This window comes from Megascapheus bottae, chromosome 16, assembly GCF_031878675.1.
Source record: "Megascapheus bottae isolate mThoBot1 chromosome 16, mThoBot2.hap1, whole genome shotgun sequence".
NCBI lineage: Eukaryota > Metazoa > Chordata > Mammalia > Rodentia > Geomyidae > Megascapheus > Megascapheus bottae.
The window spans coordinates 11,592,700-11,612,471 of NC_143524.1; the positions used below are offsets into that span (position 1 = coordinate 11,592,700).

The 19,772-nt window shown below is 36.6% G+C and overlaps 2 protein-coding genes across 3 annotated transcripts; both read left to right on the top strand.

The window, feature by feature from the left end:
• The first annotated feature begins 3,928 nt into the window (after nucleotides 1-3,928).
• Nucleotides 3,929-6,236, top strand: LOC150052852 (olfactory receptor 4C45-like). 2 transcript variants are annotated; one of them, XM_090348888.1, is made up of 2 exons: nucleotides 3,929-3,954; nucleotides 5,315-6,236. In XM_090348888.1, the coding sequence occupies exons 1-2, from the start codon at nucleotides 3,947-3,949 to the stop codon at nucleotides 6,234-6,236; spliced, it is 930 nt and encodes a 309-aa protein (XP_090205014.1). In that variant the 5' UTR covers nucleotides 3,929-3,946. The 2 variants fall into 2 exon arrangements, with proteins under 2 accessions (XP_090205014.1, XP_090205015.1); XM_090348889.1 differs by lacking the exon at nucleotides 3,929-3,954 and having other exon boundaries at nucleotides 5,313-6,236.
• An 11,960-nt stretch (nucleotides 6,237-18,196) lies between these two features.
• Nucleotides 18,197-19,099, top strand: LOC150052853 (olfactory receptor 4C45-like). The gene has a single exon (XM_090348891.1). The coding sequence runs from the start codon at nucleotides 18,200-18,202 to the stop codon at nucleotides 19,097-19,099; it is 900 nt and encodes a 299-aa protein (XP_090205017.1). The 5' UTR covers nucleotides 18,197-18,199.
• The last annotated feature ends 673 nt before the right edge of the window (nucleotides 19,100-19,772 follow it).

The following is a 19,772-nucleotide window of genomic DNA, read 5'->3' on the forward strand; positions in this document are numbered from 1 at the left end:
CAGGCTCGTCTCAGCCTCAACCCTTCCTTCTTTTCAGATTTCCACATTTCTGGAAATAAAGGAGTGAGCCACCATGCTCAAGCTAGTCAACTATTAAATATTATGGTGAGTCAAATACACATTTGTCTCCTTATTATAGACATGCTAATGTAAGACCAGAACATTTCTGTACATTCAGATTGGAGTGAAGAGACACAGAACAATGAAGGCAGAATTAACTGAGATTTGGACCCCACAAAATTTAAGGATCCAAATTTGGAAACAAGAAAAAGAAAAAAAAATAGAAAAAGAAAGCTTAGATCAAGGACATAACAAAAGCCTTGCAAATCTTAACAAATGTATGTCTCACTTCATGAAGACTGTAAACTGAAATTCACCTTTTGAATTCAACGTTCTCTCATTTTAAAATTTTTATCAACAATAATTGGACAAAATAAAGCCGTTCATTGTCTTCCTCGCCTCCAACAAATAACTTTCTGGTATTTGTTCCTGTGTACAAATATCAATTTGAATAACTTTTTTTTCCCCAGTCCTGGGCTTGAGCTCAGGGCCTGAGCACTGCCCTTGGACTTTCTCAAGGCTAGAGCTCTACCACTTGAGCCTCAGCACCATTTCTGGCTTTTTTTCTATGTATGTGGTACCGAGGAATCGAACCCAGGTCTTTGTGCATGCTAAGCAAAGCACTCTACCACTAGGCCAAACTCCTGGCCCTCAATTTGAATAGCTATCTATGCTCAAGAAAACTTTATAAGTGCCACAGAAGAGAGCTAATAGCACTTGGAATTGGCACAGAAATAAAAGATTTATGGAGAAAACAAGAAAGAAATATGATGTGACTTTATTCATTAATTACAATGATATTGTGTCATTGTAAAGAATGGAAAAACCTGGCAAAAATTGTTATATGAAGTAAGACAGTCCCTGAGAGATAAATGATGCATGGTTTCTTGTTTTGTTTTGTTTTGTTTTTAAATTGTCCTGGTAATTTATAGAGGGGTTACAGTTAGGTAGTAGGTGCATTACTTCTCACACATTGATACCCCCTCTCATGTTTTTGTTCCCATTTCATCCCCTCCCAAACGTCTTGTTTTCCTCCCTTCCCTTTCCTATTTCAAATAAACAAATGTATATATAATATACCAGGTAACAAAATCAGAGACAGTAACAATAAAGCATGTATGGCTTCTGGGTATGTGGAAGCTAGATTTAGCTTACAAAGTCCAAGTAAATACATTGAGTAGCATGCAAGTGTACAAATGTATCAACTGAAGATTCAGGGCAGGTATCAAATAGGGTAGTTCCTCACAAAGGTAAAATGAATATTGAGAAAAATAAAGCTCCTGAAGCACGTACTCAAATGGAGTGGGTTTGGAACCAAAGGGACCAATGTATCCTATTCTCTCATTTTCTCTGTGTCTTAACCTCCCAACCCCCTCCCAGACAAGTTGTACAGTTCGTTTTCAACATACTATCTGGTATCACTGCTGCATTAGTTCACTCTTCATCCTACCATTTTTGGGCTTCCCCTTATCTCTCCAAAAGGGATAAACGTATTTATAGGACTTATCTTTTAGACTTACTTTAAATTTTTTTCATCATAAAGGGAAGTTAAATCTTGTCCAAAGAGATTTTGCATGGAAATGACCAATGTGGTTTGTTATTTTTATTTAGTGTATTATGCTTTTTGATTTGCATATAATGAACCATCTCTGCAGCCCTTTGATGAATCTGCCTCAGTCACGATCGATGACTTTTGATGCTATTAGATTTAGTTTGGTAGCATTTTGTTAAGAAATTTTGCAAGTATACTCATATGGATTTTTATTTGGTTGTTTGATTGCTTAAAGCTTTTTTTTTGGTTGGGTTTGTTGGGGGTTTTTTACACTGTTTTGTTTTTGCATTATTTGTTCAGCTAGTTTTGAACAGGGATCCATCCTCTCAGTCTTAGTTGTCTCAGGAGAAAGGGTGTCAAGTATGAGCCACCAGTAATTTGGCTAAATTACCTTGCTTTCAATAGCAAGGAATCCAGACCATCCAAACTGGTTAAAGTGATCAATTAACAAAAAATACTTTTATAGTCTCCTAGGGCAACCAAGCACATAATCTTGAGTACTGGGGTTTCCATTTTTCAGAGAAACCATGCCAAATAGGTAAATCATGTTTTCAGAGAAAACTTCATTAACTAAACTCAGTCCTATGCTTAAAATGACATCATGACCTAGACCAAGATCAACAATGCCACAGTTAGATTTTTTTTTTAAATGCCTTCTGGAGGCTGGGAGTTTGGCCTAGTGGTAGAGTGCTTGCCTAGCATGCATGAAGACCCAGGTTCAATTCCTTGGTACCATATACATAGAAAAAAGCTGAAAGTGGTCCTATGGCTCAATTGGTAGAGTCCTAGCCTTGAAAAAAGTCCAAGGACAGTGCTCAGGCCCTGAGTTCAAGCCCCACAACTGGAAAAATAAATTTTTTAAATGCCTTCAAAGGACATTCCTGAAATTATACTACTCAAGTCTTATCCTAAACTACAGCTGCTCAATTATCCCACCTCAACTGCTTCTCTGACATTAGCCATTAATGGTGTTTGTGTGGAACCACTGGGAGTAAGGCAAGGACCTTCGTGTTGTCTTGGCAAAGATTTCAACAGAGCCAATTATGATCCCTGTGAGTAATACACGGTCAGTGAATAGCTAAACCCTGCACTCAATAGTAGTGTATTTAAATACTTCTCTGGAGTCAGTGAAAAAGGAATTGGAAAGAAGGACCTGTGAGTAAATGACAAGCAGAAGAGTGAGCCAACAAAAAAAAGATTTGCTTGGGACACAGTAAGCAAACAGTGGGAAGAAGAAATCAAGTGTTTTAAGGAGATCTTCAGGTAGGATTCAAAGAAATTCTCTCTCCATATTGTTTATGGTCTCTTAAGAAGCAAAAGTTTGATTAAATTGAGAAAATGATATCTAACCAAGTAGATTTTATGTCTATTAACTTATTTTTTAAGTTGAAACGCATCATTGAATATTTTTGAACAATATTGATTATAAAGGTGATATACAGAATAGAGTTAATAAGTCAGATGGGTACATTCCTTTCTGTATTGCCTTCCCAGTTCCACTCACAAGTTGTATGTCAGTTTCCATGTCGTATCTATAATATTGTTGAATACTTTTCCTGTTTATATGTTGTCATTCAATTAATTTCAAATTGCAATGAATGCTTAACTTCAATTTTTTTTGAAATTTCACTTATAGCTTCATAGAAAAGAATGGAAGTAAGAATAAAGCTTTAGAGTCAGCAGAGAAGTGATGGGAATCAAATAAATTAAAACCTTCTTATTGAAGAATATTACAGAAAATAATTTTTCCTGAAAGTTCACAGAATATACTGAAAGCCTTGCTGCATTTGCTCACATGGGAAAAAAGGAATGACTACACTGAATCTCAGAAAAGGAATTCTACAATGAAATAGACTCAGGTCAGTAAAAATGAAATATGTTTCCCAAAATTTTAGGTGTGTTAACAGGATTTGTTCATTTCTTTCCCCAAAGAAGTTTTTGTTGTTATATACTTGATTCAAATTTAGTATTTTAATATAAAAATGAGTTTGAACAAATAACAAGTAAAATATTAATATGAATAGAAAATATAAAGCACTGTGCTCTAAATGACTAAAGCACATACTGTTAAAATGACTAAAATCACTACAAAGACAGTACTAAACATAACTGTGCCACTAGATATATTAATTCTGTACAGTTTCACATGGGAAGGTTTCAAGTTTTTCACCTTGAATGATTACTATGTCGTAATAATGGAGTTTAAATTTGTAAATGAAATTCACTTAAGTGATTGATTATAGAGTCAATGTCTAAAGGAGCCGAGAATAAAAAAAACTCAAGGAACATATTTTCTGAAAGCAAAATATATTTTTCTTCAATGTTATTAAAACAATGGAATTGTGATGTGCATTTCTATGTCCATAAATAGTCTTTGGAAGATTATGAGATTATGGTGTTTTGGAAGAATTGTGGTAAAATGAGAAAAGAAAGGCAGATAAAGTTTAAATATTTCATATTCTTATACCAACAACATGGATTCACAAAAATATAAATATAAACAATCCAGTAAAAAATAATTTAAATGTTATTATTTTTACCAATAAATAAGGAAACTTTAAATACAGCAAAAGGAAATATTTTCAATCTTTAATCTGATCCTAAAAGTTTTGGGTCATGGGGCTTGAGCTTGGCCTAGGCACTGCCCTCAGCTCTTCAGCACAAGGCTACCACCTTACCTTGAGCCAAGTCCCACTTCCTGTTTTCTACAGGATAATTGGAGATAAGAGTATCAGGTCCTTTTGTGCCCAGGCTGGCTTTGAACATTGATCAGCCTCCCGAGTAGCTAGGACTATAGGCATAAGCCACAGTACCCAGCTTAATCCTAAACTTTCTGTATTATGAATAGGAAATTCACAGTAACTTCATGCCTTATTTAATGCCATTTTAAAAGGGGCAGTGGAAATTGTACCACATCCAGAATATAATCTATATATAACCAAAGTATAAGTAACAGGAAGTTTTATTTTATGAAATGCTGTGAAAAACTTATACAGAGCTGTGCACAATTTCCATATTTATGCAGAACTGTGCACAACCTAAGATATAGAAAGAAAAACAAAAGCCTTTATTAGGCTTGCTCCTGTAGAGCGAGGTGAAATAGGTAAACATATAAATGAATAAAGCCCCATGAGCAATAATAATAACTACATGTGTTCAGAAAGGATGAAACTCAATCTACAACGATATCTCCTTATCTAGAATGGTACGAATTTACATGTTGAAAAGAAATTATACATCACAGAACACAACTGGTTCAAATTGAACAAAATTGGAAAATTTATTATCAGAGAAGAACTGACTAACAAAATACTTATAAACATGGACATGAGAGGAGATATTATGAGCTCAAAGTCACTGATATTGAGGGCATCTGCAAATAAATCACAATTACAATCTATTTTGAGATTGTTTTTACATCAAGATGAAACTCTGGACATTGGTCATAAGTCAACATCTGTAAAATCGTGAAACTATATTGTATTCTTTCTAAGGTGTTATCAACATTCCATTAAAATGAACCCTGTGTTAACATGAATGGCAAAATAGCACAAATACGTAAAGATAAGGCCCCATAAATTTTATAGACAAGAAACAAACAGATAACGAAGTATTTGTCTATTAACCTCAAGATACATGACTGAGGAGTAGTATGATTCTTTTTTAGGGTGGACAATAAACACAAAAAAAATTCACAGAAAGGATGAACAATGTGACAGAATTCATCCTGCTGGGCCTCACTGAAGACCCACAACTCCAGAAGCTCTTGTGTGCCGTGTGTTTAATCACCTATTTGGCCACACTGGCAGGAAACACATTCATCTCAGTCACCATCTTCATCAGCCCAGCCCTGGGGTGCCCCATGTACTTTTTCCTGGCCTTCTTGTCCCTTGTAGATGCTCTCTACTCTACTTCCATTGCTCCCAAAATGATTGTGGACTTGGCATCTGAGAAGAACACCATATCCTTCAGTGGCTGCATGACCCAGCTCTTTGCTGAACACTTCTTTGCTGCAGCAGAGATCATCTTGCTCATTGCCATGGCCTTTGACCGCTACGTGGCCATCTGCAAGCCCCTGCACTACACCAGCACCATGAGCCGGCCGGTGTGCTCTTCTCTGGTGGAGGCAGCTGCAATCTTGGGATTTATTCATGGAGGGATACAGGTGTTGTTTATTGCCAAGTTGCCCTTCTGTGGCCCCAATGTCATTGACCACTTTATGTGTGATTTAATACCACTGCTGAAGTTGGCCTGCACTGATACCCACACTTCGGGGCCTTTGATTGCTGCCAACAGTGGGTCACTGTGTTTGATCACTTTCACTATGCTGCTTGTTTCCTATGTGAACATCCTGTACTCCCTGAGGAACCACAGTTCTGAGGGACGCCGCAAAGCCCTGTCCACCTGTGCCTCTCATATCACTGTGGTGATCTTATTCTTCATACCCTGTTCATACCTGTACCTAAGGCCCATGGTCTCCTTCCCCGCTGACAAACCTGTGACTGTGTTTTGCACTCTAGTAACACCTTTGTTGAACCCTTTAATCTACACCCTCAGGAATGAGGAAGTGAAAAGAGCTATGAAGAAGCTCTGGAGTCAAATAGTGAAAACTGACAATATGTAAATCTCTTGGATTTCTGTGTTTTGAAATGCAGTGACATGTTATAGAAACTCAATCTCCCTAAATATTGAATAAAATTAAAATAGTGATCCTAAGCAGATACTCTGAAAACTTTACAAGAAGGAATAGGAGATACACTAGGTCTCCTTGGCACAGGTCGAAACTTTCTTAATAAGGACCAACAAACACAACATATCAGAGAAAGTCTGGATAAATGTGACTCCATTAAACTGCAGAGCTTCTGTAAGGCAAAGGACATAGCTAGCAGACATAGCTAGACAGCCTACAGAGTGGGAGAAGATCTTCACTAACCATACAACAGACAAAGGCCTCATATCTAAAATATATCAACAGCTCAAAAAATTGAATCACTCCAAAACTAATCTCCAAAGAAACAACCATCCCATTAAAAGATGGGCCAAAGACTTAAAGAGTCTTCTCTGAAGAAGAAAAAAGAATGGCCTCTAGACACATGAAGAAATGCTCGACATCACTGGCCATAAAAGAAATGCAAATCAAAACAACTCTAAGATTCCACCTCACTCCAGTTAGAATGGCCAGGATCAAGAAATCTAATAACAACAGATGCTGGAGGGGATGTGGCCAGGAGGGATCACTATTACACTGTTGATGGGAGTGCAAACTCGTTCAGCCTCTATGGAAATCAGTATGGCAGTTCCTCAAGTCTAAACATAGAGCTCCCCTATAACCCAGCAATTCTACTACTTGGCATTTACCCAAAAGTCCAGAAACAAGGACATACTAAATCCACTAGCACAACAATGTTCATTGCAGCAGCATTTATCATAGCAAACATATTGAACCAACCCAGATATCCCTCAGTTGATGAGTGGATCAACAAGATGTGTTATTCATATATAATGGAATTCTATGCTGCTCTCAGAAAGAACAACATTGCCCCATTTGTACGAAAATGGAAAAACTTAGAAAAAATCATATTAAGTGAAGTAAACCAGACTCAAAGGAACATAGGCCCAATAGTCTCCCTCATTTGTCATGATCAGTAGAAACCTTGGGCTTTCCTAGCAGAGATTCACAATAGAACAAAACCTAGAAACATTAGGCCAAATAGTATGACACTAAATGTAAGGACCTCCAGGACATAAAAACAAAAGCCATATAATGAGTGATTGTTGTCCTTAATGTACTATGTTCTCTCTCATCTCTTTTGCTATCCTTTGGTTATCTCATATTGTTACCATATTTCACCTTGTTATCTGATATATTTTATATGTGCTTAATTGATCATTTGAAATTGGATAGGGAAGGGGGGAAATCAAGATTAGCGGCGGGAGGGGGCAGGGAAATGGGGACAATGTCATGAGAAAGGGTATCAATATTTGTGAAGTAATGTACCCTCTATCTAGTGAATATAATGTAACTCTTCTATTAATTATAATAAAAAAGAAAAAAACTTGGGTAGAATGCTTGTAGCAAACCTATAGTGTAGGTATTTTGAATTGATCTCAGAGGAAAGAGAATTCAATGAAGACATGCGTGAGCCTGGATCTGAATCTGTGTCTGTGTGATTCTTATACACACAATGATGTGTGTCCACCACACCACGTAACTCTATGTATCTTTCCATGACATGGCCTTGTTATGTTGGAATTATGTGTATACATCTGTTTCTTCCATTATACTGAAATAGCCTTGAGTGTAAACTGAAGCAGACACTGGTGACCACATCTGTAAGCCTACCTAATAGGAAGATGAGAGCTGAGAATCAAGATTTGAAGTCAGACCCAGCAGAAAGGTCTGCTAGACTTTTAACCCCCAATTAACCAGAAAAAAAGCCAGAAGTAGAGGATTGGCCCAAATTGCAGAGCACTTGAGTGAAAAAGCTGTTAGATTGCAAAATCTTGAGGTCAAGGTCCAATACACGATTACATACATAAGAAGCAGAAATAATAGAGTGTGAACAGAGCTGCAAATTATATAACTCAGTTTTATCTACATAGTGTTATTCTCTAAAAGTTGATTCAGTGATAAATAATATATTCAGTACAATTTTGTTGACATTTTAGATAAAAGAGATTTTGTAGAATATTTTCCTAGTAAAACAAAATGTAAAAGTTAGAACTGATGCCTTTTCTTGTTTTTTTCCTCAATTATAGAATTTTGTATAAAAAATTTTCTAACAAAGTAGGACTGCTCTTAAATTTTATCATTTTAAAAAATGCCCTTTCTAAGGGTATCAATGTATGTGAACTAATGCACCCTCTGTCTGGTAATATAATGTAACTCTTCTATTAAATAAAAATATATGAAGAAAAAAACTAGATATATAAGGCCATATAGAATGACGCTAAGTGAAATGACCTCCAGGATATAGAAACCAATGCCATATAATGAGTGATTGTTGTCCTTAATGTACTATGTTATCTCTCATCTCTTTTGCTGTATCTTGGCTATCTCATATTGTTACAGTATTTCACCTTGTTATCTGACATATTGATTATATGCGTATTTGGTTATTTGAAATGGGATAGGGAAAGGGGGAAAATAAGATGAGGGGCAGGGATGGAGGGAGGCAAATGGGGACAAAAACATGAGAAGGGGTGTCAAAGTTTGTGAAGCAATGCACCTTCTATCTGGTGAATATAATGTAACCCTTCTATTAATTACAATAAAAATATATGGGAAAAAATTTAAAATATCTGCCCCCAATATTTATTTAACATAATAATTACAATTGTTTATAAACTACAGACTGAAAATATGCATGTTTAATCACATGAATTGGATAAGCATTTCCATCTCCTTAAATATCTATTATTATTTCTATGTCAGGAATATTTAATTTCTTCTGTTCTGATAGTCATATAAAACATCTCTTCATGCATTACTGCATTGTAGGATATAAGAAATATTCTTCCTATGGAAATTTATTTTGGTGCCCAGTATAACAACCTACATTTACTCATCTTCTTATGTCCTTCCTAATTTCTTCAGACCAAATTGAATTTTCAACTTTTATGAGATCTAATTATTATTTTACTTTTTCTATCAATAATAAAATGCAGCAATTGTCTTCTTTGCCTGACTTACTTCCTTTAGATACTGTCTTTTTCATTTCTTCTTTCTTTCACTTTTTTTCTTTTGGTTTATCACCAGTTGTCACTGAATTTGATTTTAGTATTCCATGTCTTGTATATACATTTATCTGAATTAGGGAACTGAGGGGAACAACAAAATGGTGATACCAAGGACAAAGGGCAAACCAATGCAACAGCAATACTCACAAGACAATAGGTTGGAAATGAACTTCACAAACTGGGAGGGGATAAGGGAAGAGAGGGAAAATGTGAGAAAAAACAAGGGAGGAAGTAAAAATGTTTGACAAGAAATGCATTCATTTCCTACCATATGTAACTATAAGCCCTCTACACATCACCTTGAAAAATTAAATTAAATTAAAAATATGTTTTTAAAGATAGTGCCCTCTACTTCTAGTCAGGTTTCCACAAAACACTGGCTTCTAATCTTTGAATAGCTAAATATTGGATCATTTAAACATATCACATGTTCTTAATACACCCATTTATTGATGAATACAGCAATTGTTACTAAGAGCACATGTAAAGTACTGGACTCATACATGCAATAAGACCCAGATAGAATGCTGCTAAATATATCTCAGAGGTCCATGTACTGTTAAATTATTTCAAATCATAAGAAGGAGAACTATTGGGAAGATCCAGTTCATATCATATTTTAGCAAAGCATTCAAAAATGTAATTTTTAATATTTTGGAAGGAATGGCCCCATGAGTCGGATGGATAAAGGGCTTGTAGAAGTCCAGTTGTTGTCTCAACTATAGATGGAAACCAATCAACAAAATTCTTGGCACTTACTATTTACCATAGCAAAGATAAAACCATCCCAGATGCCCCTCAGTAGATGATTGGATCAACAAGATGTGGTATTTATTCACAATGGAATTCTATGCTGCTGTCAGAAAGAACGCCATTGTCCCATTTGTAAGGAAATGGAAAGACTTGGAAAAAATCATATTAAGTGAAATAAACCAGACTCAAAGAAACATAGGCTCAATGGTTTCCCTCATTTGTCATAATTAGTATAAACCTTGGACTCTCCTACCAGAAGTTTACGATAGAGCAAACCTAGATACAATAGGTCATATAGTATGACACGAAATTAAAAGACCTCCAGGATATGGAAACAAGAGCCATAAAATGTGTGATTGGGGTTCTAAATGTACTATGTTATTTCTCATCTCTTTTGTTGTCCTTGGTTATTCTCATATTACCTTGTTATCTGGTATATTGTATATAATGTCATTTGTTTATTTGAAATAGGAGAGGCAAGGGGGGAAACAAGATTAGAGGAGGGGTTGGGGGAAGGAAATGGGGACAAAAACATGAGAAAGGAACCACAAGGGCATCAAATTGGAACTGATTACTAGCCAATCTCCACCAACGAAAAGCATATAACTCATGGAATTGAACTACATATTGTTGAATCACCAATGGGTCATCAAGAACAGAAATTCAACAGTTTCTGAAATTTAACAAAAAGTAGCACACAAAATACCAGCTCCTTTAGGACACAGCAAGGCAGTACTCAGAGGAAAATTTACATTTCTGAGTGCTTACATTAACAAACTGGAAAAATTGCAAACCAACAATTTAATGTCCTACCTTAAGCTCTTGGAAAAAGAGCAATAAACCTACCCTAATCCCAGCAGAAGGAAGCAACTTATTAAAATCAAAGCAGAACTAAATGAATTGGAGTCCAAAAAAACTATAGAAAGAATCAACAAAGCAAGGAGTTGGCTCTTTGAAAAAATTAACAAAATTGACATACCCTTAGCAAATCTTACCAAGAAAAAAGAAGGGAGCACACCCAAATAAACAAAATCACAGATGAAAATGGTAATATCACAACAGAAATTACCAAGATCCAGAACATCACAGGGGAATACTTTTCAAACTTTTATGCCAACAAATTTGAGAATCTAGAAGAAATGGATGAATTCCTAGCCAATATTAACATACACACACTGAACCAAGAAGAACTAACCCAACTAAACAGACCTATTTCTAGCACTGAAATAGAAATGGCAATAAGAGAACTTCCACCTAAAAAAAGCCCAGGGCCAGATGGATTCACAGCTGAATTCTATAAGGTCTTCAAAGCAGAGCTCACACCAATACTCCTCAAGCTATTCAACGAACTTGAAAACAAAAACTCTTTGCCAAACTCATTCTATGAAGCCACTATAACCCTCATCCCCAAACCAGACACAGATTCATCAAAGAAAGAGAACTACAGACCCATTTCTTTGATGAATATTGATGCAAAAATTCTCAACAAAATAATGGCCAACCATCTTCAGCAACTCATCCCAAAATTATACACTATGATCAAACAGGATTCATCACAGAGATGCAAATCTAGTTCAACATACGCAAATCAATGAATATAATTCAACACATCAACAGGAGCAAGGACAAGAATCACATCATTGTCTCAACAGATACAGAAAGGCATTTGACAATATCCAACACCCATTTATGCTAAAAGCTCTGGAGAAGCTAGGAATCCACAGAAGATTCTTCAGTATAATAAAGGCTGTGTATGACACACCCACAGCTAGCATTATACTTGATGGAAAAAAGCTAAAGCCATTTCCTCTAACTTTACCATAGCATTGGAATTCCTAGCCAGAGCAATAAGGCAAGAAGCAAGCATAAAGGGGATCCAAATAGGGAACAAGGAAGTAAAACTTTCCCTCTTTGCAGATGACATGATTCTCTATTTAAAGAATCCTAGAGAGTCCACTCCCAAACTCCTTGAGCTGATTCAAAACTTTGGCAAGGTAGCAGGATATAAAATTAACCCTCAAAAATCAACCGCCTTCCTATATGCAAACAATAAGAGGAACGAGGCAACAATCAGAAAAGCAACTCCTTTCTCAATAGCCTTGAAGAAAATAAAGAATAGGTAGGAATTAACTTAATTAAGTATGCAAAGGACCTTTTTGATGAAAACTTTAAAACCCTGAAAAAAAAAAGTAAAGCAGAACTGAGGAAATGGAAAAACCTCCCATGCTCCAGGATTGGAAGAATTAACATCATGAAAATGGCAATCTTGCCAAGGGCTATCTACAAATTGAACACAATACCCATCAACATCCCAATCTCATTCTTTAAAGAAATAGAAGAGGCAATCTAAAATTTCATATGGAATAATAAAAGACCCCGTATAGCAAAAACACTTCTGAGCAAAAAGAACAGCGCAGGAGGAATTTCAATATCAAAGTGTAAACTCTATTACAGAGCTATAGTGACCAAAACAGCTTGGTACTGGCACAAGAACAGGCCTGAAGACCAATGGAATAGAACTGAAGACCCAGATATTAACCCATAGACCTATGGTCACCTAATCTTTGATAAGGGAGCCAAAAAAATAGAATGGAAGAAAGACAGCCTCTTCAACAAGTGGTGTTGGCAGAAATGGTTAAGCACCTGCAGAAAACTAAAATTGGATCCTTCTCTGTCACCCTGCACTAGGATTAACTCCAAATGGATCAAAGACCTCGAAGTAAATGCCGATACACTGAAAACTTTACTAGAAGGAATAGGAGATACACTAGGTCTCCTTGGCACAGGTCGAAACTTTCTTAATAAGGACCAAGAATCACAACATATCGGAGAAAGTCTGTATAAATATGACTCCATTAAACTGCAGAGCTTCTGTAAGGCAAAGGACATAGCTAGCAAATTAATTAGACAGCCTACAGAGTGGGAGAAGATCTTCACTAACCATACAACAGACAAAGGCCTCATATCTAAAATATATCAACAGCTCAAAAAAATTGAATCACTCCAAAACTAATCTCCAAAGAAACAACCATCCCATTAAAAGATGGGCCAAAGACTTAAAGAGAGTCTTCTCTGAAGAAGAAAAAAGAATGGCCTCTAGACACATGAAGAAATGCTCGACATCACTGGCCATAAAAGAAATGCAAATCAAAACAACTCTAAGATTCCACCTCACTCCAGTTAGAATGGCCAGGATCAAGAAATCTAATAACAACAGATGCTGGAGGGGATGTGGCCAGGAGGGATCACTACTACACTGTTGGTGGGAGTACAAACTCATTCAACCACTATGGAAAGCAGTATGGTGATTCCTCAAAAGTCTAAACATAGAGCTCCCCTATAACCCAACAATTCTACTACTTGGCATTTACCTAACCGACCAGAAACAAGTACATACTAAATCCACTAGCACAACAATGTTCATTGCAGCAAAAATATGGAACCAACCCAGATGTCCCTCAGTTGATGAGTGGATCAACAAGATGTGGTATTTGTACACAATGGAATTCTATGCTGCTTTCAGAAAGAATGACATCACCCCATTTGTATGGAAATGGAATGACTTAGAAAAAAAATCATATTAAGTGAAGTAAGCCAGACTCAAAGGAACATACGCTCAATGGTTTCCCTCATTTGTCAGAATCAGTAGAAACCTTGGGCTCTCCTAGCAGAGATTTGCAATAGAGCAAAACCTAAATACATAAGGCTATACAGTATGACGCTAAATGAAAGGACCTCTAGGATATAGAAACAAAAGCCATATAATGAGTGATTGTTGTCCTTAATGTACTATGTCATCTCTCATCTCTTTTGCTGTCCTTGGTTATCTCATATTGTTACAGTATTTCACCTGATTATTTCATATGTCGTATATATGTGTATTTGGTTATTTGAAGTCAGATAGGGAGGGAAGAAAAACAAGATGAGGAGTGGTGGTGGGGAGAGGGAAACGGGGACCAAGACATGAAAAAGAATATCAATGTATGTGAAGTAATACATCCACTTTCTGGTGAATATAATGTAGCCCTTCTATTAATTACAATAAAAAATATATGGAGGGCTGGGAATCTGGCCTAGTGTAGACTGCTTCCCTAGCATGCATAAAGACCCAGGTTTGATTCCTCAGTACCACATACATAGAAAAAAGCTGGAAGTGGTGCTGTGGCTCAAGTGGTAGAGCTCTAGCCTTGAGAAATTCCAAGGACAGTGCTCAGACCCTGAGCTGAAGCCCAGGACTGGCAAATATATATATGAGAAAAAAGACATGATGGTAGCAATGCCTTTAACAACTCCAGAACAGACCTGTGCAGGAAACAACAATCCCCTACATTGGGGATAAGCTAAGAAGATATAGAGCTGTTGAGACTCACCAGAAGAGATGTAGAAGAGGCACTTCTGAGGCACTGAGAAAAATCTATACAAATGTCTCCTGTCTGAGGAAGCAGACAGACAACACCACGCCTGGCAACTTAGATTCCTAGCTAGAGGCCTATAGCAACCCTACTAAGCGGCCAAACTAAGTTTGGTTTTCAGAGTGATATAAATTCTCTAATAGTGACTTAGGCTTAAAACCAAACCATATTCTCAATAATGTCCACTTAAGGAGAAGAAAAAAAAATCTCTCAAGAAGTTTTCAAATTACATTCTTCAAGTCTTATCCTAAATCATAGCCAAGACACATGCTTTAACTTAATTCTAACAACATTTCAAAACTGGTCATTAGTGATATTTTTTCCATACCATCCATGCTCATTGCTGCACTTTTCACAATAGCCAAGTTAGGGGAACAGCCCAGATGTCATACAACACATGAATGGATCAAAAACATATGCTAGCTGTCTATACACAATGCAATTGTACATAGCCATCAAAAAGTATCAGATTATGTCATTCCGGGGGGTATTGGATGGACCTGGAACAAACCATGTTAAATGAGATAAACCAAGCTCAGAGAGACAAACAGCTCATGATTTCTCTTCAATGCAGAGCTAGATATAAATACACTGGAACTTGACAAGTTGTACAGTCCGCTAGGCCTTCACACATTATGACACCAAAGGAAAATACTTTGGGGGAGGGAACACAAAGCTTCAATGTCTATGTGCTTCTGAACACACAAAAGAATATTTATTGAAATAAACCAAAGAAACAAAAACGGAAATTTTTTCTTTCTGTTGGTATTCATTTCTTTTCCTCTTATTTGTTCATGTATTGATTTGTGGAAGAGAACAGGAGCACAATAATGGAGGAGCAGAGGATGAAGAAATGCAGCAGTGGTGCTCTCTACACACTGAGGGGAAAATGAAGTATACAGCTGGAGAGTGGGTATGGGAGTGAAAAACAAGGAGGCAGGGATGGAAGGGTAACATCGTCCACAAAGAAATACACTCATTACCTCACTTATGTAACTGGAACTCCTCTGTTACATCACCTTTAAGATAACAATAAAAAATAAAATTTAAATGAGAAAAAACTGTTCACTAATGATGTTTATTCAGACCACCTGGGGAAAAAAAGATAAAACACACTGACTTCTGTTTCACAAGAATTGTGCCAAAAGCTAATTACTATCCTCTGGGTAATTCAGAAGCTAAAGCATGACCAAATCTGTATGGTTTGGGTGACTGCTCTCGAGTCAGTAAAGAAAGAATGACAAAGAAGAAAGCATCTGTGAGTAAATCAGGCAATAAAGCCAGAAAATAACAAGAGGAGACTACTCGAGCTTGGTGTGCCAATAGGAAAATAGAGTAGAAACAAGAACTTGGATGATGAGTGACATGTTATGTCTCCACATGTTTCCCTGGCATTACAAGGCAAAGACATTTTGGCCAAATTGACTGTAAAACCAAGCCTGACACTGTTGATGTATTTCACTTCTGTATTTGAAAGTAGAATATATTGTTTGCTCTATTTGGACAATGGGGCTTAAGTCCCACTAGTTTTGCTTGAAATTGAGCATAATTAAAGGGTGTCAGGATAATCATCATTTAGAAAGAATACCTTATACTTTCATTGGGAACCAGGAAAGTAAGTAGATGCTGAGTTGTAGGTCAGTTTCCCAAATAGCATACTTGTTAGGATGCAAACAAACATACTAAAAGTGGAAAACACACAAGCAAAAGTAATAAAACTGGACAGTTGTCTAAGAGATAATAATTCCAGCCTCTTCCCTTTTACTTCATTGAATCCATCTAGCATGGATTTTTTAAAGAAGAAGAAATAAATGACTGCACTCATTCTGAAAACAGGGACTTTCATAATCAACTCTACCCAGGTCAGTAAAAATTACATATTTGTCCAAAATTGTAAGATTATTTAAAGCAAAATTTTTCTAAAATAACTTTTATAGTCGGATGTATAACTTAAAAACATACTATGCCAAAAATGAATTTGAATATGATAATGAGAATATATCCATAGGAAACATTTCATCTAATTCAAGTCAAATGCTATTTGAAAGTTTTGATACTTTTTAGATATTGTGATTAATCTTTATATATATTAAGAACACTGACTTTTTGTGATTTCCCAGCTGCCACTCAATTTATCTGAATTTATTTCTCTTAATTTATTTATTTTGTAATTTAAATTAACAAAGAATGACAAATCACAAAGACCAACCACAGGCTGCAAAAAAAGAAACACACAACTCAGAGAATGAAAGCCAAAAATGCCCACATATTCTACTGACTTTCATTGATGTTGTGAGTTCTGACTAGAGACTTTGTCTCTGGCAATTGTCTTTAGCAAATTATGGGCTATGTTTTTGGTTCAGAGATTGGAAAAAGCAGGACAGAAAATAAATAATGTAGCTCATCTTCTTTGCATTAGAAATATACTTCACTATTGAACATCCACACTAAGCTCAGTCAAAAAATATGTAATTAATTCATTCAAGAGCTCTAAAAGAAGATCAAGAAAGACTAAAAGCTTATCTTATAAAAATTAATTAACGACACAAGTGAAGGTTGTGTTGTCTCAGCCTTCCCAAGCGTAAGTGTTTCATGTCCACAGGAATGTCAGAGTACCTGATGTCTCATTTGATTCCTTTTGTAAAATGTAAGTGGAGATATTTATGTAAAGATTACAGGGTATAAACCTAGAGTTGATCAAAAGTCAATTGCAAGGAAAATGAATTTATAAAATAATATGAACATATACAGGGAATCTGTATCACTTATATCTTAACCTCTGAAATTACAAAAGGAAAAAGCATGAAATCCAGAGCCATGGGGAGCAGAGCAGTTAGAAGAGCTTTAACCAGTGACTTTTTTTGGGGGGAGGAGTGAGGGCATAAGCTTTGAACTCGGCCTGGGCACTGTCCCTGACCTCTTTAGCTCAGGGCTACCACCCTACCCTTAAGCCAAGCCCCACTTCCCGTTTTCTAGAGGTTAACTGGAGATAAGTGTCTCAGGTCCTTTTGTGCCCAGACTGGCTTTGAACTTTGATCCTCAGATCTCAGCCTCCTGAGTAGCTAGGTTTACAGGTGTGTGCCACCATGCCTGGCAACCAGTAATTTTTTTACTAACAGGAGTTTCTGGACTTTAGAAAGCAAGAATCTCCAAGTGTAGTATCATTTGCACAAGTGTGTACTTTCATGTGAGAGAAAGAAAACAAATATCAATGAACAATGCCATCTTCAATTCAACAAAAGTGAATGCTCAATTTTAGATACATAATAGATTACAAGAGAAAATTACGTTCATATACCTACAACTGGGTATAATACAGGGTATTATAACTTCAAAGTCCTTGATATTTATGGTACTAGATGCCACTCCACATATAAAATTAAGCAAAGTTTGAGATGGTTAAGAGAAAGAAATTTAGGAAGTCAGCCATAGCCCATAGCCTAATGCATATTAATGTACTATGTTACATATAAGATATATTCAGCAATTAATTAAAATGAATTAGAATAGATTATCCTCCTGTTTTTCCTCACACTGATCTGTCTAATGGCACAGGTGAAGAAAAATATCAGAGACAGAACAAATCAAGTGACAAAGTATTTTTGTACTGAATTCTACCACACAGCACTGAGCAGTACCATTTACTTTAGGTGGACCACAGAAACCAAGATACATTAGTACAATGAACAACGTGACAGAATTCATCCTGCTGGGCCTCACTCAAGACCCACAACTCCAGAAGCTCTTGTGTGCTGTGTGTTTAATCACCTACTTGGCCACACTGGCAGGAAACACATTCATCTCAGTCACCATCTTCATCAGCCCAGCCCTGGGGTGCCCCATGTACTTTTTCCTGGCCTTCTTGTCCCTTGTAGATGCTCTCTACTCTACTTCCATTGCTCCCAAAATGATTGTGGACTTGGCGTCTGAGAAGAACACCATATCCTTCAATGGCTGCATGACCCAGGTCTTTGCTGAACACTTCTTTGCTGCAACAGAGATCACCTTGCTCATTGCCATGGCCTTTGACCGCTACGTGGCCATCTGCAAGCCCCTGCACTACACCAGCACCATGAGCCGGCCGGTGTGCTCTTCTCTGGTGGGGGCAGCTGCAATCTTGGGGTTCATTCATGGAGGGATACAGGTGTTGTTTATTGCCAAGTTGCCCTTCTGTGGCCCCAATGTCATTGATCACTTCATATGTGATTTATTGCCACTGCTGAAGTTGGCCTGCACCGATACCCACACTTTGGGGCCTTTGATTACTGCCAACAGTGGGTCACAGTGTTTGATCACTTTCATTATGCTGCTTGCTTCCTATGTGAACATCCTGTACTCCTTGAGGAACCACAGTTCTGAGGGACGCCGCAAAGCCCTGTCCACCTGTGCCTCTCACATCACTGTGGTGATCTTATTCTTCGTACCTTGTTCATATGTGTACCTAAGGCCCATGGTCTCCTTCCCTACAGACAAAGCAGTGCATGTGTTTTGCACTCTAGTAACACCTATGTTGAACCCTTTAATCTACACCCTCAGGAATGAGGAAATGAAAAGGGCTATGAAGAAGCTCTGGGTCAAATAATGAAAGACAGTGAAATGTAAATCTTACATTTTAGCATGTGGAAATAGAATGACATTTTATGGAATCTCATTATTTCTCATCATTAATTAAAATTACAAGTTATCCATTCAACTCCAAATTTTAATTTTTACACTAAATATTGAAAGCATCTGTTTTATCACATGATAGTAATAAGAATTTCTATTCCTATAACTGTCTATTATTAGTATATCAAGAATTTTTTAGTCACAAAAAATGAAATTTATTTACGTTATCCTTCATACACAAATAGTCCATGTATTTAACAATGCACAGTACTTATAGATTGTTTTCTAGCTTATGGTACTGTAGTCTGCTTGTATGACATTCCTTTAACCTGAATTCAGCCTTTAACCTAAATTTAGTCAAATGTGTTATTCATTTTAAATTGTGACTGAGCTTTTATATGCCCATAGATTCCTGGCTGGCAGTTCAAGATTTATCAGGAATCTTTCATCACCTCTATTCTGTCACCTATAAAATATAGGACATATTTCTATGCATTTCTGTGTTGTAGAATATTAGAAATTTTCTTCATATTGAAATGTATTCTGGTACCCAGCATCACAACCTATCTCTGTTTGTCTTTTTATGTCCTTCCTAACTTATTGAGACCAAAAGTGAATTTTAAACATTTGTGAGATCAAATGTATTG